Source organism: Heliconius melpomene, chromosome 20, assembly GCF_056956725.1.
Source record: "Heliconius melpomene rosina isolate 202511_hmr_F chromosome 20, ASM5695672v1, whole genome shotgun sequence".
NCBI lineage: Eukaryota > Metazoa > Arthropoda > Insecta > Lepidoptera > Nymphalidae > Heliconius > Heliconius melpomene.
In genome coordinates this window covers 4106698-4131008 of record NC_140408.1, presented here as the reverse complement: position 1 = coordinate 4131008, position 24311 = coordinate 4106698, and the positions used below count along the sequence as shown (strand labels likewise).

Genomic DNA, 24311 nt, shown 5'->3' with positions numbered 1-24311 from the left:
CTCTGCCTCGACTCTAGAGCGAAGAAATGCAAATATAAACGTAAATAAATATTTCATAATAATATCCTTTAATAACTTTTTCCAATTTACCTAAGTTACAGGCTAGCACGCAAAGTAACTCCTACTTCGATGCGCAAACTCGTGTTAGAGTGTTATACAATAGAAGCAGTCGGCAGTCGCCCGCGCAGAACGACTCGCGAGCGTCGCGGTATTAAAGAAAACTAAGCTTGGTAAGTGATTTTTCCTTATAAAAATAATATTGTAATTTAAGAACTTACTGTGGAGTTATTCCTAATAGTTTTTCCTTAATTGAAAATTGTTATAATATTTATGTTTGTGCCTGTGTGTGTAGTAAACGAATAATAAATAATGTTTTCGCAGTAACAAGTTCGACTTTATGTAATTATCTTGTTTTGTGGTAACGAGCGAATAAATTGCGAATTATAGAAAGTAAGGAGGATTATGAAAAGTAAACAGAATATTGCGTTGAATATAGTATTTTTTTCTTTAAATTAAATAAGTTACTTTTACCAAATATAAGTAATTTTATTTTTTTTTATAATATTTCCTTTCATATATTAAAAAAAAACGCGCCACCAAATCTTTTTAATATTGTCCATACCATATGTCTTTATAATGTGTCATTTGCAATGAAAATCTAATTTTAACAAGTACGTACTAAGATTTAAGACTTACATAATATTTGTTTTAATGAAGATCCGGTTTGTTCGCTTTCTCTTAAACTTGCCCTAGCTTGTCATATTTATTATATAGAATAGTAAAATAATAATACTTTGTTATTTTAGCTTTAAAAACTTTTTTTTTTTATTAAAATTGTATAGCATATAATTTTAACAAAAAAAAATTGAGGAATTCAATGTAATATACTGTATACTTCTTTTTATTGATACTTTAAAATTTATATAATTGAAATATATTATTTTTAATAATGCTTAGATTCTGTATTACTTATTTGCATTATGAAATTCAAAAGTACAGAAATGTGAAATTCAAAATTAAAATTTAGGAAAAATTACTCCTTTCACCTTAACTTGAAATTGATTGATTTGATAGGTTAAATAAAGTTTATAATATAATTTCTTTCTTTCTTTTAATATAATTTCAAACAGAAGAAATTAAAGAACAAATTAGAAGAAAGTGTCTAAAAAGAATATTCTTCAAAAGAACCCCTTTCATATAGGGTTGCGTAAAGCTAATTATAATAATTATTGAAAATCATAAACTAACTAACTAAAATAGAAGTGTTGTAAGTATAATGGCTACACTTACACTACTATTTCTGTATCTTATTTCTATAAGTAATTACTTATAGCCGTGACTTATGTCAACCTGCAGGCGTAGGAATATGCAAATAAAAATACGTCAATGAAATAAGAAATCTATTTGTTATTATTTTTCGAAGGAAAAACAAAGTTGAGGACTTTGCACTACTGTACACTTTAAAACTTAAATAAGAAAATATCATTAAACATGATAAAATTAATTTATATGTTTACAAATTAATATACCTACTTATACTCTCTTTTTAACCGACTTCTGTAAGAAAAGGAGGTTATCAATTCGACTGTATTTTTTTTTATATCAGCAAGAAATAATACAATTATTTTTGTTTACAACAACATGTGTGTGACTTAAATGTGAGAATTTTCTTTTTGTCTCTTACGTGTAATATAACTAATGTAATAATGTTATTTTTATCCCGCTCATAGCAAGATAGCCAGAGAGTACATAGTGTTATAACATTCCGTTCCCGTTTTCTGCCAAATTCTGGAGGCATTATAAATAACTAATGATTTTATAGTATAAAGATTAGATAGAAGAAATATACTACAGACAATTTAACGCTCTGTCAGCAGCTCTACTTAGTTGACGTGATGTACGTTTCGTAACCAGCATGGCCTGAATTTGGTGAAAACCGCTAGGCCGTAAGTTAACGTATCTTGCGGTTAAGAAATATGTATGTATGTACAAAATGAACATAATTTTCGACAGGCCAAAATATTTTGGTTATATATGGATTACAATTCTGTCTCTATTCTTAAAGTGTTTTGTAATTATTTTCAATTTCATTCTTTTAAGTAATTATCAACTATAGTACTTACAATTTGGTTCCCAATTCCCATTAGTGTAGTAGTTACATAATCGGTGATGTTTCACCTGTAGAACAGGTAGCTACAGCCCAGCGACCGGTTCCTGTTAACTGATTGCAGGGTTATCAGAACTGTTGAAAGGAAATGGTGACAATGGTGACAAATCTTTTTAAAAAAATAAAATTAACGTTTTGCTTGACTTAAGATTTTGCTCTGTATTTATAATTGATTTATTAACTAATAATTTAAATTACAAATTACAAGGGATTTTTGTATTTTCATGAATATATAATTATATATTTTTTTATTGATGAGTGAATTAGTTCCATAGTTCTATTCACAGAAGTCACCTAATAAAGCTTAGCCTAGCGTAATAAATCGATAGAGTCTTTTAGTTTGAAAATTAGGATTTGTATACCCTTCGTTCATTTATTCTTATTTATCCACTTTCATACATATTCTCGAGCAGAGTTTAAATCCAAAACCATCGCACATATGGAAATTACAAATACAAATATAATACAACTGAAGATGAGTAGAATGAATGAACGAACAATTGATCGTAAAATGGCAACAATATACAAGTTTCTTCAATATTGAAAATAGCATTGCAATGTTGCGAAGAAAATTGTATAGGAACGACCGGTTTTGCAACTTCTAGTTGAAAGGGACTACACTATAGTCTATACATTCCAACTTTTACTTATCTCATCGCACATAATAAGCATAACTTTATTTATTTCTTATTTTGGCTTATTGCTTACTTTGAATTGTGCTCTGCATACTACTTAATGCTCAAAATGACAAAAGATGCTAGGATAGCTGAAGTAAAAGAGACAAATAAGTAAAAAAACCGGTCAAGTGCGAGTCAGACTCGCCCCCTGTTCCCATTCCCATTCTCTCCATTTAACTACAATTTCAGGATTATAAGTGAATGGGAAGTATAATAAATAAAATTTGACAAACTTAACATTGCAGCCATTCGCATTCCTATTGTATAATAATTGTTATTGGTTTATTTCCTGTATTTCTATTCAAGTTCACAATTTGTGCCAAATTTCATAATCTATATTTATGAAATTTTGCATAAACCTGGTTTTTAGTAAGGTTTTGAATACGCGGCGAATTTCATATAGAATATCGATGCATAAATGCTCGTATCATTTATTTGCGTTGACTTAAAAGCTTATCAAAAGTAAACATGCAATCTCGTCATAAATGGTCTTGACAGACGGACAACGTTGTGAGAATTCCGTTCTTACGATTTAAGGTATGGTAACCCTAGGTACCCTAGGTCTTATTCATAAGCTCCATTGTAGCTAAGACAAAATTTAGTCTCTTCTAAGGTGGATTATTCATTAATCAGGTATTTTAAAGGATTTAATATTCGAGCTATTGTCGCTAACATAAACCGAAAAATAAATAGTAAAAAGTTAACGTAACTATAAAAGTTGCGTTAATTGACACTGTCACGGTAAATCTATGGAATTCAACGTGCAGTACCTCCAGATGTCACCGGAAAGTGGTTACCGGAAGTGGCTTAAAGGAACGTTGTGTTTTAACATTAGGAGACAGCGTAAAGAAAAAAAATAAAGGAAAATGAATAAAATTACAATGACTATGTATATTTACGATATATTCAACCCATACTATTCTTATTAGAATCGCATCAGACAAATGGGAGCCGTTGTAAAGTTTTTGCGCAACTACAAGCTAAAGTAGTTATAATACCATTAATGTTATGTTATAGAAAAGTAGTAACTGAAGAATGTTATTACAATGCTATTTAACTACTTATTTCAAATTTGTGATTTTATTATGTTCTAAGTATATTGATTGCTAAATTTCCTTTATTTATATATTTCCAGGCTTTTCATTTTCCAATTAGAAATTCAACTGTTCAATTAAATTAATTATTTATTTATAAAATTTTATATCTCAAAGGCAAAATGGCATCCGAAGTGAACGAGTGGTACAGAGGAAGGAAGGTGCTGGTGACCGGCGCATCAGGTCTGATGGGGAAGGTTTTGATCGAGAAACTTCTATACAGCGTGTCGGATATAGGCTGCGTGTACGCGCTGGTGCGCAGCAAACGCGGTAAATCACCTGAATCGCGAATCGAGGATATGTGGAAACTGCCAGTGAGTTTCATCAAAAATGGTGTTAATATCTTTATTTGTTATATTTATACTATTACTTTATAGAAAGTAGCTAAATTATGAAGTTGCAAATTAAAAAAATGTTTTGAATGTCAGTAATGAGCCTCCTAATGTCTCTACATTTTAAATTCTTCTTCTCTTAATCTCCAAAACAAAATCCTTCATATAGTTTCCTCTAATTTTCAGTTATTCTCAAGAATTAGAGAAGAAAAATCACATGTCATGAAGAAACTAGTACCAGTAGTCGGTGATATTTTGTTTGACAATCTTGGAATTGAAAAGAATCAACTGGAAGAACTATATAATGAGGTGGGCAAAGTTGGTTTCACTTTATAACGCAATAAGCCTTGTGTGTAACGCTACACAGAACAGAACAGATTTAATAGAACAACGTAAAAATATATAAAATGGTTGTAATTATACGTTTATTTAAGTAATAAGTAAATACGGTAAATCCATTGCAGGTAAAACATATTTTTTAAGCCTCAGGTTGGCGCTGGTGCAGACATAGCAGACCTATTCGAGGAAATAAATATTTAATATTCTCAGTTCTCGCTCTGGTAACGAGATAAAGCGCGACGTTGTGTTCTGGCACTCAATACGCAATGCCTCCATAATTCAGCGGGAAGTGGGAAACACTAGGTTCCCTTTTCCTACCCTACCATGTCCAAGATACAGCTACAGCAGTGAAGCTAAAAAAATTTAATACATTTAGAATTATATATATTTTAATTATATATAAGATTTTTTCATAGAAATGAAAGAATATAACTAAGAACGAATACGAACGAATAAAACTACGGAAAAGCTGTTACGCAGTAGTAAGCGTACATACTTAGGCATATTCACAGAAATTGTTTATGCAATATACTTATGTGATATATTTTACATAACGCCTCAGTCATTCTGGTTTTGTATTAGATTTTAATGTTAATTTACATTCTAGTTACTTCAGTTTTTTAGTTTGATGAAGTTAAATTGCTAGCCCCATATTTCTTCTTTCCTCAAAAAAAAATTAACAGTAGTTGTTATATGCACCAATTTAATCATTAAGTGCAATTGAAAAGTAAATAATTATTTAAAAGCTTGATAAACTTTCTTTTCAGGTATCTATAGTGTTCCACTTTGCAGCCACTCTACGTTTGGAAGCACCTCTCAAAGAAGGCCTAGAAATGAACACCAAAGGCACTCTTAGAGTCCTGGAAATTGCGAAAAGAATGAAAAACCTTGTTTCATTCGTTCATCTCTCCACTGCCTTTTGTTATCCAGACCACGGAAGAATGGCAGAAAAGGTACTACCTTTATTCTGAATATTTAAATATATTAATGATCAGAGTGCCTTAAAACAACTATAAGTTTATACGAGTTTTGTATGTAGGTGATTTTTTAATTATAGTTAGAGCATATAAAAAACGTAATAATCGATTTAATTATTGTCAGAGTTATGATAATTATCAGCATGTAATGATACCGTTACCCGCCTGTAGCATGTGTAGCCTTGCGTAACCTATCTTCTTACATATATAGGTATGTAACGCTCACAATTTTTACGTAAAATAATATTTTTATATACTTAGTAATGTTTATGTTTGGCTCAGTGGAATAAGTGTGTGACTGTATTCGCGATGTTGTATGTTCGATTCCCACTCGGGGTAATGAAATATTTAATATGTTTAATTCATCGCTTTGGTCACAAAGCAAACGCTGAATCGGGTTCCGCTACTCAATAACAACGCCTCGAGCGGCAGAAAGTTGAAAACGGAGTGTCTTAACACTACGTTCACTCTGCCTACCTTGCTATATGCAGGATACAGCTTGAAAACGAAAAAAAATAATGATTTATTATTATCCTATATACAAAGTGTGTGTATATATCAAAAAAAATATAAAAAACTAAACTTTCAGGTCCACGATCCTCCAGCAGACCCTCACGAAGTGTTGCGCGCCGCAAGTTGGCTCTCCGAGGATCAGCTGAACCTCCTAGCTCCTTCCATGATGCAGCAGCATCCCAACTCGTACACGTACTCCAAACGGCTAGCTGAAGCTCTTGTTAAGGAGAGCTACGCGGATATACCCACAGTCGTTGTACGACCGAGTATAGGTATTAATGTATATGTTTAATATGTTGACATATATATTACTTAATATATTTACATACTATTTCGTATTTGTCGGTTTTGGCCTATAATACCTAAATAATGGTGGGTTATACTAATATTGATATAGATATACAATGATGACGTTAGATGGCTACAGACAACACAGTTCTTACTAAAGCAAAGACATTCATTGATATTATTATAATAAATTAATTATATGTATATTTTTAAAGACAATTAAATATTTAACCGTCGTTTTATATGAATTGGTTAGCTTCGGTACTATCATATACAATTTTGTATTATGTAAATCCTTAATATACATCATATTATTCACCACGAAAGAAAGTGCAAAGGCGAAATAAAATTAATCAGTAACTTACACAATAGACATTTATTAAATTTAATTATATGTAGTTTCAATTATAAATAATATTTAAGTATAATTTATACAAAAAATAAATGCTCTACTTTGATTTTTGATTTGTAAAATATTACAGTCACTCCCGCGTACAAGGAACCCACTCCAGGTTGGGTGGATAATCTAAACGGCCCTATAGGCCTAATGATTGGTGCTGGTAAAGGAGTCATCAGGACTATGCATTGCTATGGACACTATCATGCCGAAGTCATTCCTGTCGACATTGCTATCAATGCTATTATTCTCATACCTTATTATATTAATACAAAGAGTGAAAGGTATATTAACATTTTATTTTATTTTTCTTTGTTTACTTTTAAAATTAAAGTTTATGAAACAAATTCAAAATCTAATGAAAATTATGTATAAGAGATCAAATGAATAGGAAAACATTAGTCAATTTTACATGATCTTGCAGACCAGCAGACATACCAGTTTTTAATCTAACATCAGGTGACGATCGGGACACGACATGGAAAGAGGTTTTGGACGTTGGGAAGGCAACAGTGCGCAAGTTCCCTTTCGAAGGACCCCTGTGGTATCCCAATGGAAACATCAGACACAATAAGCTAATACACGAACTCTGCGTTTTCTTCTACCACATTATTCCCGCCTATCTTATCGACTTTTTAATGCTGATTTTTGGTCAGAAAAGATTGTGAGTTTTAGTTATTCACTTTTAAATCGATTTGTATATTATTAAAAAAATCTTAGCATTCACTAATCACAGCTTGTCTTAACTTAGCAGAACAACTGCAACGTACATTGGCCTTCCTTATTTCCTAAAACAAAATACACTCTGATAAGTCTCTTAATATATTTAACATACGAGTACAATATTTTTAGCATATTTTTGTAGCATATTTTATTTTCAACATGCATAATTTCAGTATGGTGCGAATACAAAATCGGATATCAGTTGGTCTGGAGGTGCTGCAATATTTTACAACCCGTGAATGGTGGTTCGACACTCACAACTTTAAAGCGTTAGCAACAAAACTAAATCAAATGGACTTTGCAACGTTTCCGATGAACTTAGCGATTATTGAAGTGGGCCCATATATTGAAACTTGCATGATAGGCGGTAAATTGTTCTGTCTAAAAGAGAAGCTGGAGAATCTACCAAAAGCAAGGCTACAAAATAACATGTAAGTATAAAAGCCCAAAACTAAACTAGTCCCAAATTTCTAGTAAATTTACTTAAATCCTAAGAATTCTAGTTGTGTTAAGTTGCTGTTCAAAAACTTATTAAGTATACCTAAATAATTGTGTAAAATTAATAGATGTATAATGGCTTGGTAAAAAGATAATTACAGGTGTGTTTGGTGTGCTATATAATAAACTAGCGGCCCGCTCGCGGTTTCACCCGCGTGTACTATGTTATTATTAATTTCTGTCTCCATGACTACGTCCTAGTGACGTCTATGCAAAATTTGAGACTCCTAGCATTTGTAGTAACGAATTTTCATAGAACTTTCGACCCCAAAAACAACCCCTTAGAAGTCGAATATTGCAAATTCCCGTCTTAGCGAGCACCTACGTACTATAAGTAACTCCTATGCAAAATTTGAGATTCCTAGCACATGTAGTTTCTGAGATTTCGTGATGAGTGAGTGACCTTTCGATTTTATATATATAGATGAAAAATATTAAATGGAATGGTATATTATCAAATATTTCATATAATATCTCTGTTTATTTGACAATTTTTTTAGAAACTAATATATCTATATTTGTATAATATAAAATGAAAACATTGTATTAACATTGTATATTAGAAAACACACACATTTTTTTAATAGAACATCTTCAACATAAGTTCATCTTTATCATAACTTCACGCTGTATTTCACGAGGGATCAGGGTAGGCAAAGGGAACCTAGGTTCATGGCGCTCCGTTCCCCACTTACCGACCAAATGCCACCACTTTGTCGTTATTACCAGAGCTAAGAAATGAAAAACCCAGCGCCACGACAACTTTAAGTTTGGTAAAATTGTATTATCACACAGACAAACACTGATATCAATATAGTTTGATTTGTTCATGAATAGAGTTCTTAAAAATAATTTTCATTTCATCGAATATACCATTGTTCGTGTATGGAAATGTATGTAATATTTTATTTCTTTTACAGATTATTCGTATTGGATCTTATGGTGTCCGTATTCTTTTATTTATTAATAATTTACTGGATGGTTTTACTCTTTGAACCTCTTCGTGAAGTTTTGTCATACGGTGGGCCGTTTGTAAGATATTTACCTTTAGTTGGGAAAGCAGTCTTCCAAGAACTTTAGAAAAACGATGAAATATTAAGAAATGAGTAAATTTTCATTTACTCATAAATTTTTACATTACATGTTCTAGAAAAGGAGTACGTATATTATATATAACAGTTATAAGCAGCGCAAAAGATCATCGTCCAGGTCAAACGTTATCAACAACGTATAAAATATATTTCTTATCATATCAATATATAAATAAACATAAAAATGAAGCTTTATATTATTCAGATTTTTATATTATATTGTGGCTTCCACAGTTTAATTTAATTATAAATAATTAAGACCATTGTTCATTGTATATAATACATACCATATATGATTCATATGAAAAACTAAATAACAATTCTTGATTCATTCAGAACCGTATGGCATACTATAGATAATATATAAAAAATACTGTATTTATAACATATAAATACAGTATTTGTGGTATTAATACGCTTATTTACAAGTAATCATGTATATTGTCATATATATACCTAACATTATAATAATTATATAGGTATGGAAGAACATGTCGTGACCAATATTTGATCACGAAGGAGGAGGAGGACCAAATCCAGTCGATCTATTAAATTATCATTATTATTGAAGACTAAAGTCATTCAAAAATGTTATTGAAGTACTTTTAACAACTAAAATGAAAACGTTAATATTCTTTTAATTATTATTATTAGATTATTCAAAACTCAGTTATCCATTGCAGCAGCGACTTATTAAAAATGAAAATTTTTATATACGACCATATATACTAATAATAATTATGTGTTATCTGCATTATTAGTACCTACCTATTAAGTGTTAATAACATATTACGGGATATGAACAATTAATTGTAGTATTGTAAGAGGAAATATACATTTGTACTAAAAATTGTTCTTTTATTTAAATAACATTTGGAGTTTATTCTTCATTAAAGCAGACTAGCTATAAATAATTATAAATATTTATAATATACACATGAATATTCATAATTATATATATAATACATAAAATATATGTAACGTACGTTCTAATGTATAAGTTATTCAGAGAGTAGTAAAGACGTAAAGTGATAAATATTTTTGTATCTATTCAGATAAATTAAATAAAAAAAAATTGTGTGGTTTTTAGTTAAAGTTTTTTAATTTTAATTTATTTTTTATTCCATACTAACAACAACAAGAATAATAATACTCATAAACAAATTAAGGTATAACTGTATTTTTTTTAAAACAGCATATAAATTCTTATTTTAAATCTAAATTGAATACTTTAATACGAAATGGATTTAAAAAGAAGAATGAGAATTTTACCTGACTAAGCTCTACAAAAGAAATCAAAATAAAATACGAAATTTAATATGATCATGGTTTTCAGCAATTTTAAAAAATGTATACGAAATGGCACTTATATATTTCATAATCAATTCTCTTCGTCCTTTGTACTTAACTTTAAAGCTACAAATCGGGGTTAGGAGAAAATTATTTGCCTCGAGATCTTGAAATAAAATATAATAATTGTTCAATTTTATTTAAAATTTGGCGAAAAATAAGCTAAGCTATGAAAAATTAAAATGAAAGATCGTATCTACCACTTCAGTAGGTCTTTTGGAGCAACGATGACTTCGATCCGAACTTTTAAGGTAATTTTTAACAATAAAAGTTCAGAAAATACCAAGAATTTAACTTATGTAATTGATTCTAGTTAACATAAACATGCCCCATTCTCTTTCGACACATACATGCTTCATGCTGTTGGTTTCATTGTAAACACATCGCCAAACCTTAGAATGTAGCTATTACGAAGGAGGTCTATCTCGTGCTCACAGATGAAGAATAACCGTCGATCACAGCTGATGTCATTCAATTGTGCGTTGTAGAACATGGAGCCACATTTCTCTTCGCCCCGTCCGTCGGGCTGACCTCCCCCCCATACTGTATAACCGCTCTGTTCTAATGGCATGTCTGAAATAAAAAATACATCAAATATGACACGTGTTCAAAATTAAATATGTATTTTTAAATGTGTGAAAATAACAGCATAAGAATTAAAAACAGTTAATTATTTATTTTTAATTATATTATCAGTATCAGTATTAAGTATAACAGTGATTTCGGTGAATCATTAAACGATTAATTTAATTACAAATGTAAATAACTTTACTAAGTTATTTTTATGTTTTTTTTTTTTTTTTTTTTTTTTCGAACATGTGGATAATGCTGTTAGCCCTATTGGATTTTACAGCGACACCGGTTGGGTAGGGAAGAGGGTACTCTGTCCCTGAAGAAATGCAAGCACTAAGTGGCTGCCTGTGAGGAAGTCGACGACTGTAAGGGCGCCCCCTGCGGGACTCGAACCTCGGCTTGCGGCCGTCGAGCGGACTGGGATTTCACCTATGCTAAGCAAACCAGCCGCGACATGAAGTCGCGACTGGGGACAAATTAGACTACTCTAAGGGAGCTAACGGTCCCTAACCGCTGGGCCCGACCGCGCCGAGACGCGATCGAGCCGTTGAATAAGCTGGACTTCGTCGTCGATTCCGTCGACGACGGTGTTTGTGTCGTGTGTGAGTAGTGTGTTTCCTACCTACATACGGGGCATTCGCTATGGTAATGGCGTCATCGGAGTCTAAAAGGACGCTGCGCGGGCGTCTACGTCTAGGGAGTGCGTTAGGGATGTAATCACACGCATTAACGATGAGGGGATTCGCGTGCGAGCCTGCGCGCTCAAAGTAGCGCTTCGCTAAACGTTTGCAGTGCTCGTAAATCGATTCCAGTTCAAAGTCTCTATGTAGGTCGACGTTACGCACGAACCAGGGACAACCTGATGCGATACGTAAGAATTTATTTTGTACCTTTTGCATGGGATCTAGCTTAGTGTGCGCGAACGCTACACAAGCATAAGAGAGGACGGGTCTTATACAAGTTTTGTATAGTGTCAGCTTATTTCTAAGTGACATTTTACTACGCTTGTTTATGAGATAGTATAATCTATTAAGAATGAATTTAGCTTTGTTGCAAGCTTTCGTGACGTGGGGTTTGAAGGAGAGTTTAGAGTCTAATGTGACACCTAGATATTTGACCTCTTTTTCCCAGGGAATGGCTTTATCTAATAGATAGATGGTAGAGATTTGCTCTGAACGAGCGCGAGGGAAGAGTATCGCTTTACTCTTCTCTGGATTAACCTCGATTCTCCATTGGCGGAACCACACACCAAGTACGCGGGCCGCTTTCTGAAGTCGATCGGCTATTATGCGTGTGTTACGCGAAGAGGTGTATAGGGCGGTATCATCGGCGTACATAGCCAAGTGTACATCCCTGGTACGAGGTATGTCTCTTGTGTACAGCGCGTATAACATAGGAGAGAGGGTTGAACCCTGGGGGACGCCTGCGCGGAGGAGGCGGGGGGAGGAGAGAGTTCCTTCTACTTTATAGCGGAAGTATCTATTTGACAGAAAATCCTGCAGGATGCGCACGAGACAGTCTGGCAAGCCAGAACGCCGCAGCTTGAAAATTAAGCCGTTATGCCAGACCTTGTCAAAGGCTTTCGCTACGTCGAGAAAAATGGCGGCAGTATGTCTGCGGTAGGAAATTTTTACTTTATATTGGGCTATGTGCTCTACCACGCGATGGACTTGGTGGATGGCGGAATGTTTCTTTCTGAAACCGAATTGCTCTTTAATGAGCAGAGATTTGGCCTCTACCACCTCGGAGAGTCTAATGAGAATGATTCTCTCATAAATTTTTCCTAAGCAGCTGAGAAGGCTGATAGGTCTATAGCTAGAGGGCATATTCCGCGGCTTGTTAGGTTTCGGTATACCTATGACAATGGCTTCCTTCCACTCGTCGGGGAATATTTTTATGTAGGTAAATTAAACGAAGAACAACACGTGACGGCAAATCTCAAGCAATAATCAATATAGCGCCGTAGAATACTAGGAATAGCATGCAATATTAACTATAGGTAGGTATATATCATATTTATTAATTATTGTTTAATTTATTATTATAATTACTTGTATCTTTAGGCCATTTATAGAGGTAAGACTACTCGAGCTGTATATCATACATTTCAGGTTAGGCAAAAGGAACCTAATGTCCCACCGAATTCTAGAAGCGTGTAGACTGGCGGAGCTCCCACTCGATACCAAATAAAGAAATAAAAATATAAATTTAAATAAATATTTCCTTTCCTCAACTGGGGATCGAACCCACAACCAGTCGATTTTACGGTCACATACCTTAATAATAATTTATTCACTAATAATATTGATATATACATGCATTATGTATTATGTAATAATAAGATTTTGATTTTTCACCTTCAGAATTTACCCAATTTTACGTAATAGATTGGAAAACCTGAAGCCGTATTATGCTTTTAATGACGAAACTCATGCCATTTATATATAACCGGATTTAATTGAACCTTCACAATGCAAACCAGAAAAAACCCCATATTACTATTTTACACTAATAATAAATATAGACGCTTAAGAAAGGATGTAATCTTACTTTCCATGATAACTTTAAAAAAGAAATACAGTCGAATTGATAACCTCCTTTTCTTACAGCAGTCGGTTAAAAAAAAGAAGATTGTTGTAAATGTTGTAATACCCGGAATCGTATGGCGTTATTTGGTGCGTCTGTTTTTTTAAGGTTTCTTGAAATACGTATATCTAATTTAATTAAATAAAGTGTTGCTTTGGGATTTCTCACTTTACTCTACCCCTCTATCGTCTAACATCTAGCATGAAATTATTCTAAAATCACCATTATGACCAACTAAGAGTAAGAAAATTTCTATACAATAGATAAACTAGCGAAATATGGTATTAATTAACATTTTATAATGATATAAAACAATGTTTATAAATAAGTATTGCATAGTATAGTTATTGAAGCAGATATTCGTTTTTACTTCCCCAGTTTACCTGATAATTGAGGCGAATACGGAAAATTTTCTTTAGTTCTGTAGTCACATTACATACATATCTATGTCACACGAGTAGGTATGCTAAATATTTACTTTTATTTTTATTCAAGGATATTTTAGGTACGATATTACTTTTATATTTAATTTTAGCTGCTTTGATATTAACTTAGTGTAATTTTGAAGAAATATTAATAAAAATTATACAGTACAAAATATTTCAAAAATGTACTTATATATAGATTTCTAATCTATATCTTTCTATGTTTAGTGTACCTTTTAGCCTTAACTAGGACAATAAGATGCACAACTACCTATACAATCAGTTCACCACGTTTCGCTTATTTAAAATCATTGCATGCTTCCTAACAATATCTTGCCTATCCTGACCTAAAACACATAGTAAATAATAAACTTATAATTTAATCTTTTAAGTTAGATTTCAATCCACAACCATCGACCATGAAATCGATCAAATATAAGAATTATATAATTTAAGTTATTTTATGTTACTACTAGCAACCGACATGCGACTTCGCCGCTTAAACTTAATTTTATATTATACAAAATTTTTATGTGCCTGTGTGCTATTTTGAACTATAAGCTAAATCTGTTCAGTAGTTTTTACGTAAAAGTGAAACAAACATCCATCCTCACAAGCTTTCACAATTATAATATTAGTAGGATTGATAATTTATCTAAAATACTTACTAATAATAGTTTGCCAACTGCCCTTCTTTAACCGATAACCCAAATGTACGGCCCCCCGTAGGTAGTCTCCCTGCACTTTGTCCTTTTCAGCTTTGGCAGTCAACTCCTTTAAATAGTTCGCCTCATCTTGGGAATTAATTATCGCTAAATACGACTGTTCCGTGTTACATACTGTGTAAGCATCTGTCCAGTTCATGGGTGTTAAGTGGAATTTGTAACATCTGCCAAGTTTTTCAACATATTCGTACCCTAAAACATAATTACAAATTATTTAAATGTTTTCAATATTATAAAGTAAAATCTCATACTGAAAGGTTCAGGTTTATTTTGTTGAGACTGTAGTTGATGTTCCACTATTGTTTTGCAGCGTATAAATAACCAAATTAAATATTTATAATAAAAAAGTTGAATATAAAGTCTCGTCTTATTAACATCGCCACGATACCGTAGCCCACAAGACGAAGAGATTTGCATATATGATATGATGAAAGATCATTTCCAGTACCAAAAGAAATGTTGCACTCTGCACTTAGTGTCAAGACGCCCATTTCTTCACTTTCCGCCCGAATTGGCGACTACTATCCTAAATGATTGGGTGGTGGAAACAACGTCAAAGCCATGTATTCTCTAACCAAAATGGAAAAATGCAAAAAGAATACAATAACTTATTTTTTTACTTTTGGTAGAGTTGGAACGAAGTCAGCCGCTGTCATATGCTACGTAGGGCTCATTTGTCAACTTATATAACTAATCTACATGAAAACTAACCAAGATCTGGTATATCACAATAATTGTTCCACTCGAGAGAGCTCAAAGTCTTCTTGCAAATGAATGGGTACTTGCGTTCACAATTATCATCATTCAACGTTCCATCTCTACGTAATATCACACAGCCTTCCTCGCCACCGGCGTCATTAGGCTCTCCCGGGCCCCATCTGTCGTAAACACTTGTTATTGGAACACCTAAAAAATATATGTAAATGATAAAAAACTAGAGAAAAAGACCTATTTTAATCAGGAATGGAAATATATTTCTATTTTAATATATTCAAAACAAATTATTCCACACGTGATTTGCATCAACAGCCATAGCCTTTGTCAGCTATTTTAAATGGGATCCTAAACACGTCATACAGACGTCAATATTTATAATTTACAAAACAAAATTTACATAATATTCTAATAAAGGATGGTGAAATCCAAATATGTTATGCCAGTATCGCTTCACATAACACTTTTAATTAGAAATATTTATTTAAATAAGTTGAAATTTGATAAAAATATCATTAGAACTGACGTTGAAGGTCTATTTTCTGTCAAATATTTTAAAAAAACTGTGTTTTTTTTTAATATGATATAGCGAAAACATGATCCCGTGACATTTAACCTAATTTGTAATCTTAGTCGTAAATCAGATGGTCGCAGGAGCCACATATTTGTTATAAAACTATTGAAATATTTAACTCATTTGCAGCCTGCCCAGGATTTATTATATATTGTATACAAAGTAGAGTTAAAAAAGAGTTTAATAAATAGTGTCAAATACTATTATTATTATTATGCTTTAAATTATTTACAACAATATGCTCGAACATATATGGGGAACGGGGTGTCTTAACATGAGGTTCCCCCTGCTTACCCTGTTGTGTGCGGGATACAGCGTGAAGCAGATTTATATTTTCTATGCTTGAGAAGTAATTCATAATGATAATTAGCAAACAATTGTTTCATTGATTAACTTACAACTAACAATATAAGGAGGTAAATTACTCTATGGTTACGAATTAAAGTCATTATGTTTTTTCAATAGTTGTTTCGTGTATTGTTAATAGAATAATATAAAAATTTAAAGGTTGTAAGTGAACTTTCTAGTATAGTAGGCATTTGATTAAAAACATTTAAATAACTATAAAAATAAAGAAAATTTATAAAACGAGCTCTACTTTTTGTTTATGATAATAACAATTATACTTGAATTACATTAATAAATCATTAATTACCAACATCAATTTAAATAATTAGAATAAAATAATTATAATTTGTAATAATAATAATAAGTGCGGAGTGCTTCATATCTATATTGTAACGTCCGGGCCGTGCACCTCTGACCTCTAAATCATTCATTGTATAATTAATTTTCTTTGAAATATTTTAATTATTCTCAGACGATCGCCTCCAAAATACATGTTTTTTACGCGTTTAAGCTTTTTTTGCATAGTTAAACGTTCACACTTTAATTGATCGTTTCGATATTTGTAAAAATAATTAAATAAAACAGCTTCCCACTGTATCCCGCACACAGCAGGGTAGGCGGAGAGATCCTAGTGTTACGAATTAAGATACTCCGTTTCCCACTTTCCGTTGAATTCTGGAAGCAAGGCGTGTTGAGTGGCGGAATTCAACTCTGCGCTTTGCCTCGGCACTCGACCTCGATATTAGTATTTATAAAAAGTAATAAAGTCAAAAATAACTAATATTATTAAGACTCACCGTCTACGGTTTCGAATACTTGCTTGACGTTTGGTGTAGATATCCCAATAAAAACCCAACTGAATGGTTGCGTTTCATTCCAATAGTTTATAACAGTGTTGGCCTCATCGTCATCGTCTGGATAGAACAGCGTCGCCCCTTCCATGGCACACATATCTTTGCTGTCTTCCCATGTTCTGTGTATCGTGTGGATTTTATAGAATGCCCGCGTATCTTCTATATATTTGTAGTCCTTTCGAAAAAACTTCAAGTCACGTTGGCAATCTTAAACGTAAATCTTGAATTACGCACGAATCAAATATTATAATATAAATTTTATATTTTCAAACAAAGGATTTAAATGTAATAGCTATTAAAATCGATATTCATTAGACCAAATAACTTTATAACAACACTTTCATTTACTTACTCGTTACTTGAAAAATATATAGCACTGTAAACAAAACAAATAAGAACTTATATGGGATCATTTTGTATAATTCGCGCTGGTACGTGTGCTAAAAACACAGCCATACGACTGACTGATCCGAGGCGAACTAAGAAGATTCGCTTCATATCGAGAAATCAACAGGAAAATTAACTCGAATACTCGTTCTTTAACCAGATACGTGGAGTTTCTTACATATTACAACGCTAACGTCAAAAAGTTTGCTGTTAACACATACTTATGTATATGAATACAATAAAAATGAACATCAAATTCATGTTCAAAGACCCGGATGTAAGATTATGCTAAGTTTCTAAGCAAGTTTTAGTATTCTGTTTTTTTTTTATTTATGTTTTCGTATTATTGTTATATTATGTCTAAAATGTCGATTATTAATTTCTCGTTAGCGATTACTATATGGAGGAAAGCATAATAAGGGTATAATTATATAAAAATGTATAAAAATTTGGTGGATTCAATTGAAGATAAATTGGGTATATTTTTTGCAGAAAATATTAGGTTCATTATGTGGTGAATCATATAACAAAAGCTGTATTGAAAAATGAGAAACATCAAAAAGATTGTTAAAACAATGACATCATTTCTTATGTATTTACACCAAAGTTCCACATAATTAGAATACTGCTCGGAAATTTTATCAGGCGCTTAAAATTTTAAAAGAAAACTATTGAGTATTGTATCTTAAGCAGTAAAAAGATGCGGTCATATTACACAGTAAAATATGCTTAATATCTCAAAATCCGAAGAATTACCGTTTTCGATATACCTATTAGCCATATTTTTTCTGTATCACATTCGGAAAATAAAATGATAAAAAAAGATTTTGCAGTTTTTTTTATTGACTCTGTGTTTTTTGTATTTTCCATATACATATATGATTTTAATAATATAAATTTAACTATGCACATAAAGCTGTTTAAATACCTATTATTAGTTAAAAATTTTACAAAAACTTCTTTATCTTTTGTCTTCTTTCATTTAATATCAAATAAATGTTATTTTAAGTATTCTTTTTTAAGATATTACATATTATATTAACCTTTAATAAATTTTATATTCTGCGCGGCGTTTACTTCCACCGCACTAGAATTTGGCTGACAGTGAGGATCGGAAGTATCATTATGGGAACAGAGTGCCTTAAAAGTAGGTTCCGAAGTTCCCTGCCTAGTTTTTGGGTAGACTCTCTCCTTCCCGCAACCCCTAGCCCATTAAACTTCCTTTCTTTCAAATTGACGATTCTAACTGAAAGTTAAGATTCTCTCTTCATTATTTAAAATTATAATTATAATCATAGTACAATTTTACTAACATTAGGCATATATCAACGTAACGCCGTCTAGTATCCTTCTGGATCTACAAAGATATAATTTGTATTTGAATTTTTTATTTAATTTACTGCATCATGCCAATAGATAAGTAGTGATAACAGAAATATTATGTATTTAGAACATAGAGGTACTAACAATTCTAAATACCTTAGACGCCTAAACTTTAAAATATTGAATAGATAGAAATATATTTGTGTTAAAACATATTATAAGGTCATTATAATGTCGTTCATTTATTAAAAAAATCGCTGGTACACTACCTGTATATTTTATATAATCATATTTTTCTTAAACTGATCTTCAAAAAAACAACGTCTTTGACGTCTCTTGTAAAGTTAGTTGGTTTGCAAAATAAGGCATTAATATAGAACCTCTTTTTATGTGAAAAAGAAGTCTATTGAAAAGGTATCTTAAATACAATTCTTCCTCATATGTTACTTCCTTTATTCCAATTACAATGCTAATTTAGTACGGTATACTAATCTATAATAATTTATATTTATCATGATAATAATGCTGAAACAAAAGGTTGGAACAGGAAATAAAAGACAATATATATTTTATATTGAGGTGTAAGTTTATTCGCATAACAATGTTTCATACAAATTTCCTCGTTTTGTACACACCTTTTCATTTGTTTTGTAGTTATCTTTTATAAAAGTTGACTCTAAAATTTCAACATATCATCTGTTCCCTATATCTAGTTCGCTTCACCACTTTTAAATCATACATTAAGGATTCACTAAGGCAAAATATTGGTAGAATAATAAACTTCATTAACTTTGGACAAATAAAATTAAGAAGAATTACAAAAGTTTTCCATAAAATCGGAATGGGATCTTATCTTTTAAATCAGCCTTCCTGTATCATTCGCCGTGGCACTACAGCAATGGGAGCAGAAAGCGGTACGACGCTCACAGTCATGCCCACCATGAAAAACTCTTTACTTCCCTAAAGTTTCTATAGAAACGTTTAAATTGCAATATTCTCGTGAATATAGAAAGTGCTCGACAGTATTTACGTAGTGTTGCCATCTTATGTAACACGTAAAATAATTTATATAAAAAATGATCTATGATAGAATTTTTCATGGGCAGGACTGTGGGCGCCGCGAAGGGCCGGCGCCGCCTTGAGGAAGCTCCGGTAGTCAATACAATAGTTCTAATGGACATTGCACAAATCACACTGGTATCAGTGGACTGGCCACGAGGCTGCCAGTTACACCTAAGAAAATTCGTCACTAAATAACAACTAAATCACTTTAAAATCAATTCAAAATGTACATTATTCATCTTATCCGAGTAAACAAATCTAATCTGCTATAAAAAAATTAGCAAATTTAAATACAAATGTTACCTAGTCCGTCTATATAAAATTAATCACTTAAGTATTAGAAAACATAATAGTGAGAGTGGACCTCTGGGCCCACTTGTGATACAAGTATTATGCTTCCCGTGTACATTCAACGAATGAACAGCGATCGATATTGCGTTGACACATTAAAAACTAAAAAAAATTACTGTACAATTAATATTTTATATGTAAATATTTGTACATATTGCACTCTGAAGTAACAAAAAAATTATTAGATATATCTGTCGAAACGAAGTAAAATCCTATACGCAGAACGAAATTATAAGTAAATACAAAACCAATGTAATTATATCAATCACAATGTTCGTAACTCGTATATTAATTAATCTATGTCCCTACGGCTTACAAAGCTTAGAAACGATAAATACAGAGGTAATTTACAAAAAAATATATATATAATATAATTCTACCCAAATAATATAAAAATAACAACAGCCATCTGTACTTTCTTAGATGAATAAAATTAAACATATGTCAAACATATGACAATAAAATCTAAAGGTATTTTTTTTATTTATGTACAAAGTTAAATGGACACGTGCTCGCGTGCCATAGACTGGACGTGCCACGTTTGTCACTCGCCGCTCTCGATCCGGTACTAACTAAACGGAGTAAGGCAAAACGCAAACAAGTAACCCGATATCTAATTACCCACCGATCGGCAACGGGCATCCGGCTGTCAATCTTTGTAGAATTGGTATCTCGTATCTCGCAACTCGCACACTCCACCGTCCCTGGGAGGGGGCCGCGCCGCCTCCAGCGATATAAACTTATTACCGTACTACTATTCCATTATCAGCTAAGACACAAATTATATTTAGGGTACTCGTTACTTATTAGGTTCTCGTGTGAGATTATTACGTACTTAACAACTCTTATATAATGTATCAAACACGACCGGCTGTGCACCGACGGAGACCGTCAACTAAGAAGCTATCCATCGTGAACCCTACGTGTCCAAATTTATTTACTTATCGAATGGCAGTAATATTTGTCACAAACTTGAGATGCAAAGTATCGAAGCGGCTCGCACACGTGCATCTCAGTCATAAGGCATCGCGTCGCTCCACTCTCTCTCCACTCTCTCTCCACTCTCTCTCCGGTCCGCGACGTACGTTGTAATGGCAGTGTGTGTTGTCACTGCGCCCCGGCGGCGCGGGACGCTAAGACACTCCAGTGACGTTTGTGCTTCGTTAACTATTTAGAAATCGCCTACTGCTACTATAAAATTATATATAAGTCGAAAATGTAATACAAGCGGACTAGCGCGCGGCCCGCGGTGCAAGCACGATCGTTCCACGCTGACGCTGAATTTATACGTATATTAAGAAATGTTTCCAAAAACCTCAAACATACTAATCATGTAAATTTACAACACAGTGGCGTGTAAAGAAGACACATTCAACATGCACCAGACATATACTTAAATTACGTCTTACGATTTAAATGTCGATGACGGTGAAGAACCGGCGAGCCGTCGGTGTTGCCGCACGTTCGCACCGAGTTCCCAATATAAGTTGAAGCTTCAACATTTTATAGTGCTGGCAACACCGAGCGAATGTAACACGAATGAGCGATGCGAGAATGTTGGTTTAATCGAGACGACTATTTGCGAGAAACATCAAAGGCGTAGACGGACTGTACAACGAATAGACTTTTGGAATATACCATCGAAAAGAATGCCCAACGAACGGAAAAGCTTAGTTTACGCTTTAAGCATACGGGTAATTGAGATCGATTAATTTTATTCTCTATATATTATAGGTATTCCACTCAACAATGTAGGTACACAGTACAGGTAACGCGATATAAGGCTTTGCGCCAATATTGTATATGGGCAGTTTTAACATTGTAATATGACGTCGTAGCTCCATTTGACATTGAATTATAAGCGTTTATTTACAAACGTTAGTCAATTTTAAAAATTCAAATAATTTTCACAATTATGTATAAAAAGATTTGTAGTATATTTAAAATATACATTAAATATATTTCATATGGCGCATATAATTCAATGTTTGTTCTATAAAACATCTCATTTCATACAAAAGTGGAGACAGAGGTCACTACATTGCGCGCATGTCAACTCATTACGTACTCTATACCAATATTGTTCCCATAGTAAGCTCGGCCAAAGAGTATAATTAGATAGAACGAAACAAAACCAGCTGCCATTTTAGAAAATATCTACACAAGGCAATAAATAAGAAGGAATTTAATCGAAATAAATATTAAGGGGTCGATATGGGCGCTATATCTAACCACACTAGTAACAGCTGCCTGACGACAAACGCGCAATGTAATGAAAAACCATTAATAGGTAAAGTTTGTTTGTTTGTCTGTACACATTACACAATAGTGAGGGAACGCGATCTGCCTCCGGTGTCTCAAAGTGGCTGTGACACGAATAGTCTATTCAACATGAACCTATATACCTACGGACCTATGATAGATTGCACAAGGCGGTACACGTATTCTGTAAATGAAGCTGTACAAGCGACGTACCAAAGGCAACAACAGTCTAAAGTAAAATCGACTCAGTGCAGTGTGACCACTGTAGAAAATGTATCACTCATACATATATCAATTCAACTATCAAAATACTAAAAGGGGCACGTAAGAAACCGGTGAAGTTTAGAAAAAACTGCTGCGACTGTACTCTATATATGTAATAAGACACACTTACCTCAGACTAACTAACTTCAACATTTATAAATGTAATCACAGCGATAAATTATAATAATTAGTCGTGAAATCGCGGGACGCGGGCACAGGGCAACGGAACGTCGGAACCGAAATCGACAGGACACGATAAAACGTCTCACATAAACTATATATAAACAAACACAGTCATAAATGATCAACAGCGTCCGCCGATATGCATCTCCGGCGGCGGGACGTACTTTACAATATTCATTATATATATTAATCGAAAAATGTCAAACGTACCGTTAATTTTGGTAAACAAACACAACTCCCAATGTCAATGTCATATATTAATTACTCTGTCGCGTGAGTCCAGTCGTACTTAACTATCAACACTAAATATATTCTCGAACGTTCAACAGCACATATATTCACTAACAGGGCGCACTTCACTTAAACTAGCCAGTCTATAGCGTTCTCTCCTCATTGGGGGGGGGTCATTGGCCGCGCGGGCGGGCGCGGGGGTCGCGCGGCGGTGGCGGGGGGCGCGCGGGCTAGAGGTCGACGGGGTGGTCCACGATAGGCGGCGGGTGCGCGGTGGACACCTCAGCCACGTCCCAGATCTCCTCGAGGAAGGGCGGCAGCTTGCGGTTCTTGAGCTTCAGCGAGATGCACATGTTGGAGTTCTGCATGCCGAGCGTGCGCAGCTCAGAGAGTATAGAGAGGATTCTGCCGTACACCACGGCGCTGCGCGAGGAGCCACTCTGCTGGTTCAGGATGTACACCCGCAGCGTGTTCAGGTAGTATCTCTGGATCTCCTCTACTAGATGCGGCTGTTCGAGCCCTGGGCGATCTGGAATTGGAATTGTCAACTCGTTATATACCATATTCCGATTCAAGCAAATTTTACAATAATATTCTGCTCAAATCAAACAGACAGAGGGAAACTAATGTTAAGACACTTCGATCCCATCAAGACTTCCTCTGTTCTCCACTCAACGTGAACATGACAGCACTCATAAATAAAAGTAACTTTTTTTTTTGTTTCAGCCATTTTGGAGGCACAGTTGTTATGTTATAGACAGACAAAATTGAGTATCAAGCTGTTTGTTTTAGAAAGTCGCAACTTTTCAAACCACTCTCGTAAGTTCTTTCTGCTTTTCGGACCATTCTTGTAAGCTTTCTCCTTATCAAATTCTATAATTGCAAGTCCACAGGAAGGTTTTGATGTAACAAATTTAATTTTAAATGCAGCAAAAACGATGCATAGGCGCTCGTATCTTTTCATTGCGCCAACTTAGAACTTTAAATTTCTTTCGGTGCTCCA

General features: G+C 33.3%; 3 protein-coding genes across 12 annotated transcripts in view; 1 reads left to right on the top strand and 2 right to left on the bottom strand.

The window, feature by feature from the left end:
• The first annotated feature begins 82 nt into the window (after positions 1–82).
• Positions 83–9296, top strand: LOC146527607 (putative fatty acyl-CoA reductase CG5065). The gene is made up of 9 exons (XM_085204847.1): positions 83–230; positions 4056–4252; positions 4457–4579; positions 5377–5562; positions 6176–6371; positions 6870–7068; positions 7209–7448; positions 7681–7938; positions 8926–9296. The coding sequence occupies exons 2-9, from the start codon at positions 4061–4063 to the stop codon at positions 9083–9085; spliced, it is 1554 nt and encodes a 517-aa protein (XP_085060973.1). The 5' UTR covers positions 83–230; positions 4056–4060; the 3' UTR covers positions 9086–9296.
• On the bottom strand, positions 7063–17758 carry LOC146527606 (C-type mannose receptor 2-like). Of its 2 annotated transcripts, XM_085204849.1 has the most exons (6): positions 17598–17758; positions 17189–17452; positions 15467–15661; positions 14699–14947; positions 10839–11019; positions 7063–7572 (listed from the first exon to the last, which is right to left on the bottom strand). In XM_085204849.1, the coding sequence occupies exons 1-6, from the start codon at positions 17656–17658 to the stop codon at positions 7566–7568; spliced, it is 957 nt and encodes a 318-aa protein (XP_085060975.1). In that variant the 5' UTR covers positions 17659–17758; the 3' UTR covers positions 7063–7565. The 2 variants fall into 2 exon arrangements, with proteins under 2 accessions (XP_085060975.1, XP_085060974.1); XM_085204848.1 differs by lacking the exon at positions 7063–7572 and having other exon boundaries at positions 10193–11019.
• A 1762-nt stretch (positions 17759–19520) lies between these two features.
• Positions 19521–24311, bottom strand: part of LOC146527605 (ecdysone receptor-like) — a 176557-nt gene continuing 171766 nt past the window's right edge. For all 9 annotated transcript variants that reach the window (XM_085204843.1, XM_085204845.1, XM_085204842.1 and 6 more), the window contains one exon: positions 19521–23837. In XM_085204843.1, the coding sequence (XP_085060969.1) occupies positions 23539–23837 (299 nt within the window). In that variant the 3' untranslated portion in view covers positions 19521–23538. The remainder of the gene's footprint in view (positions 23838–24311) is intronic.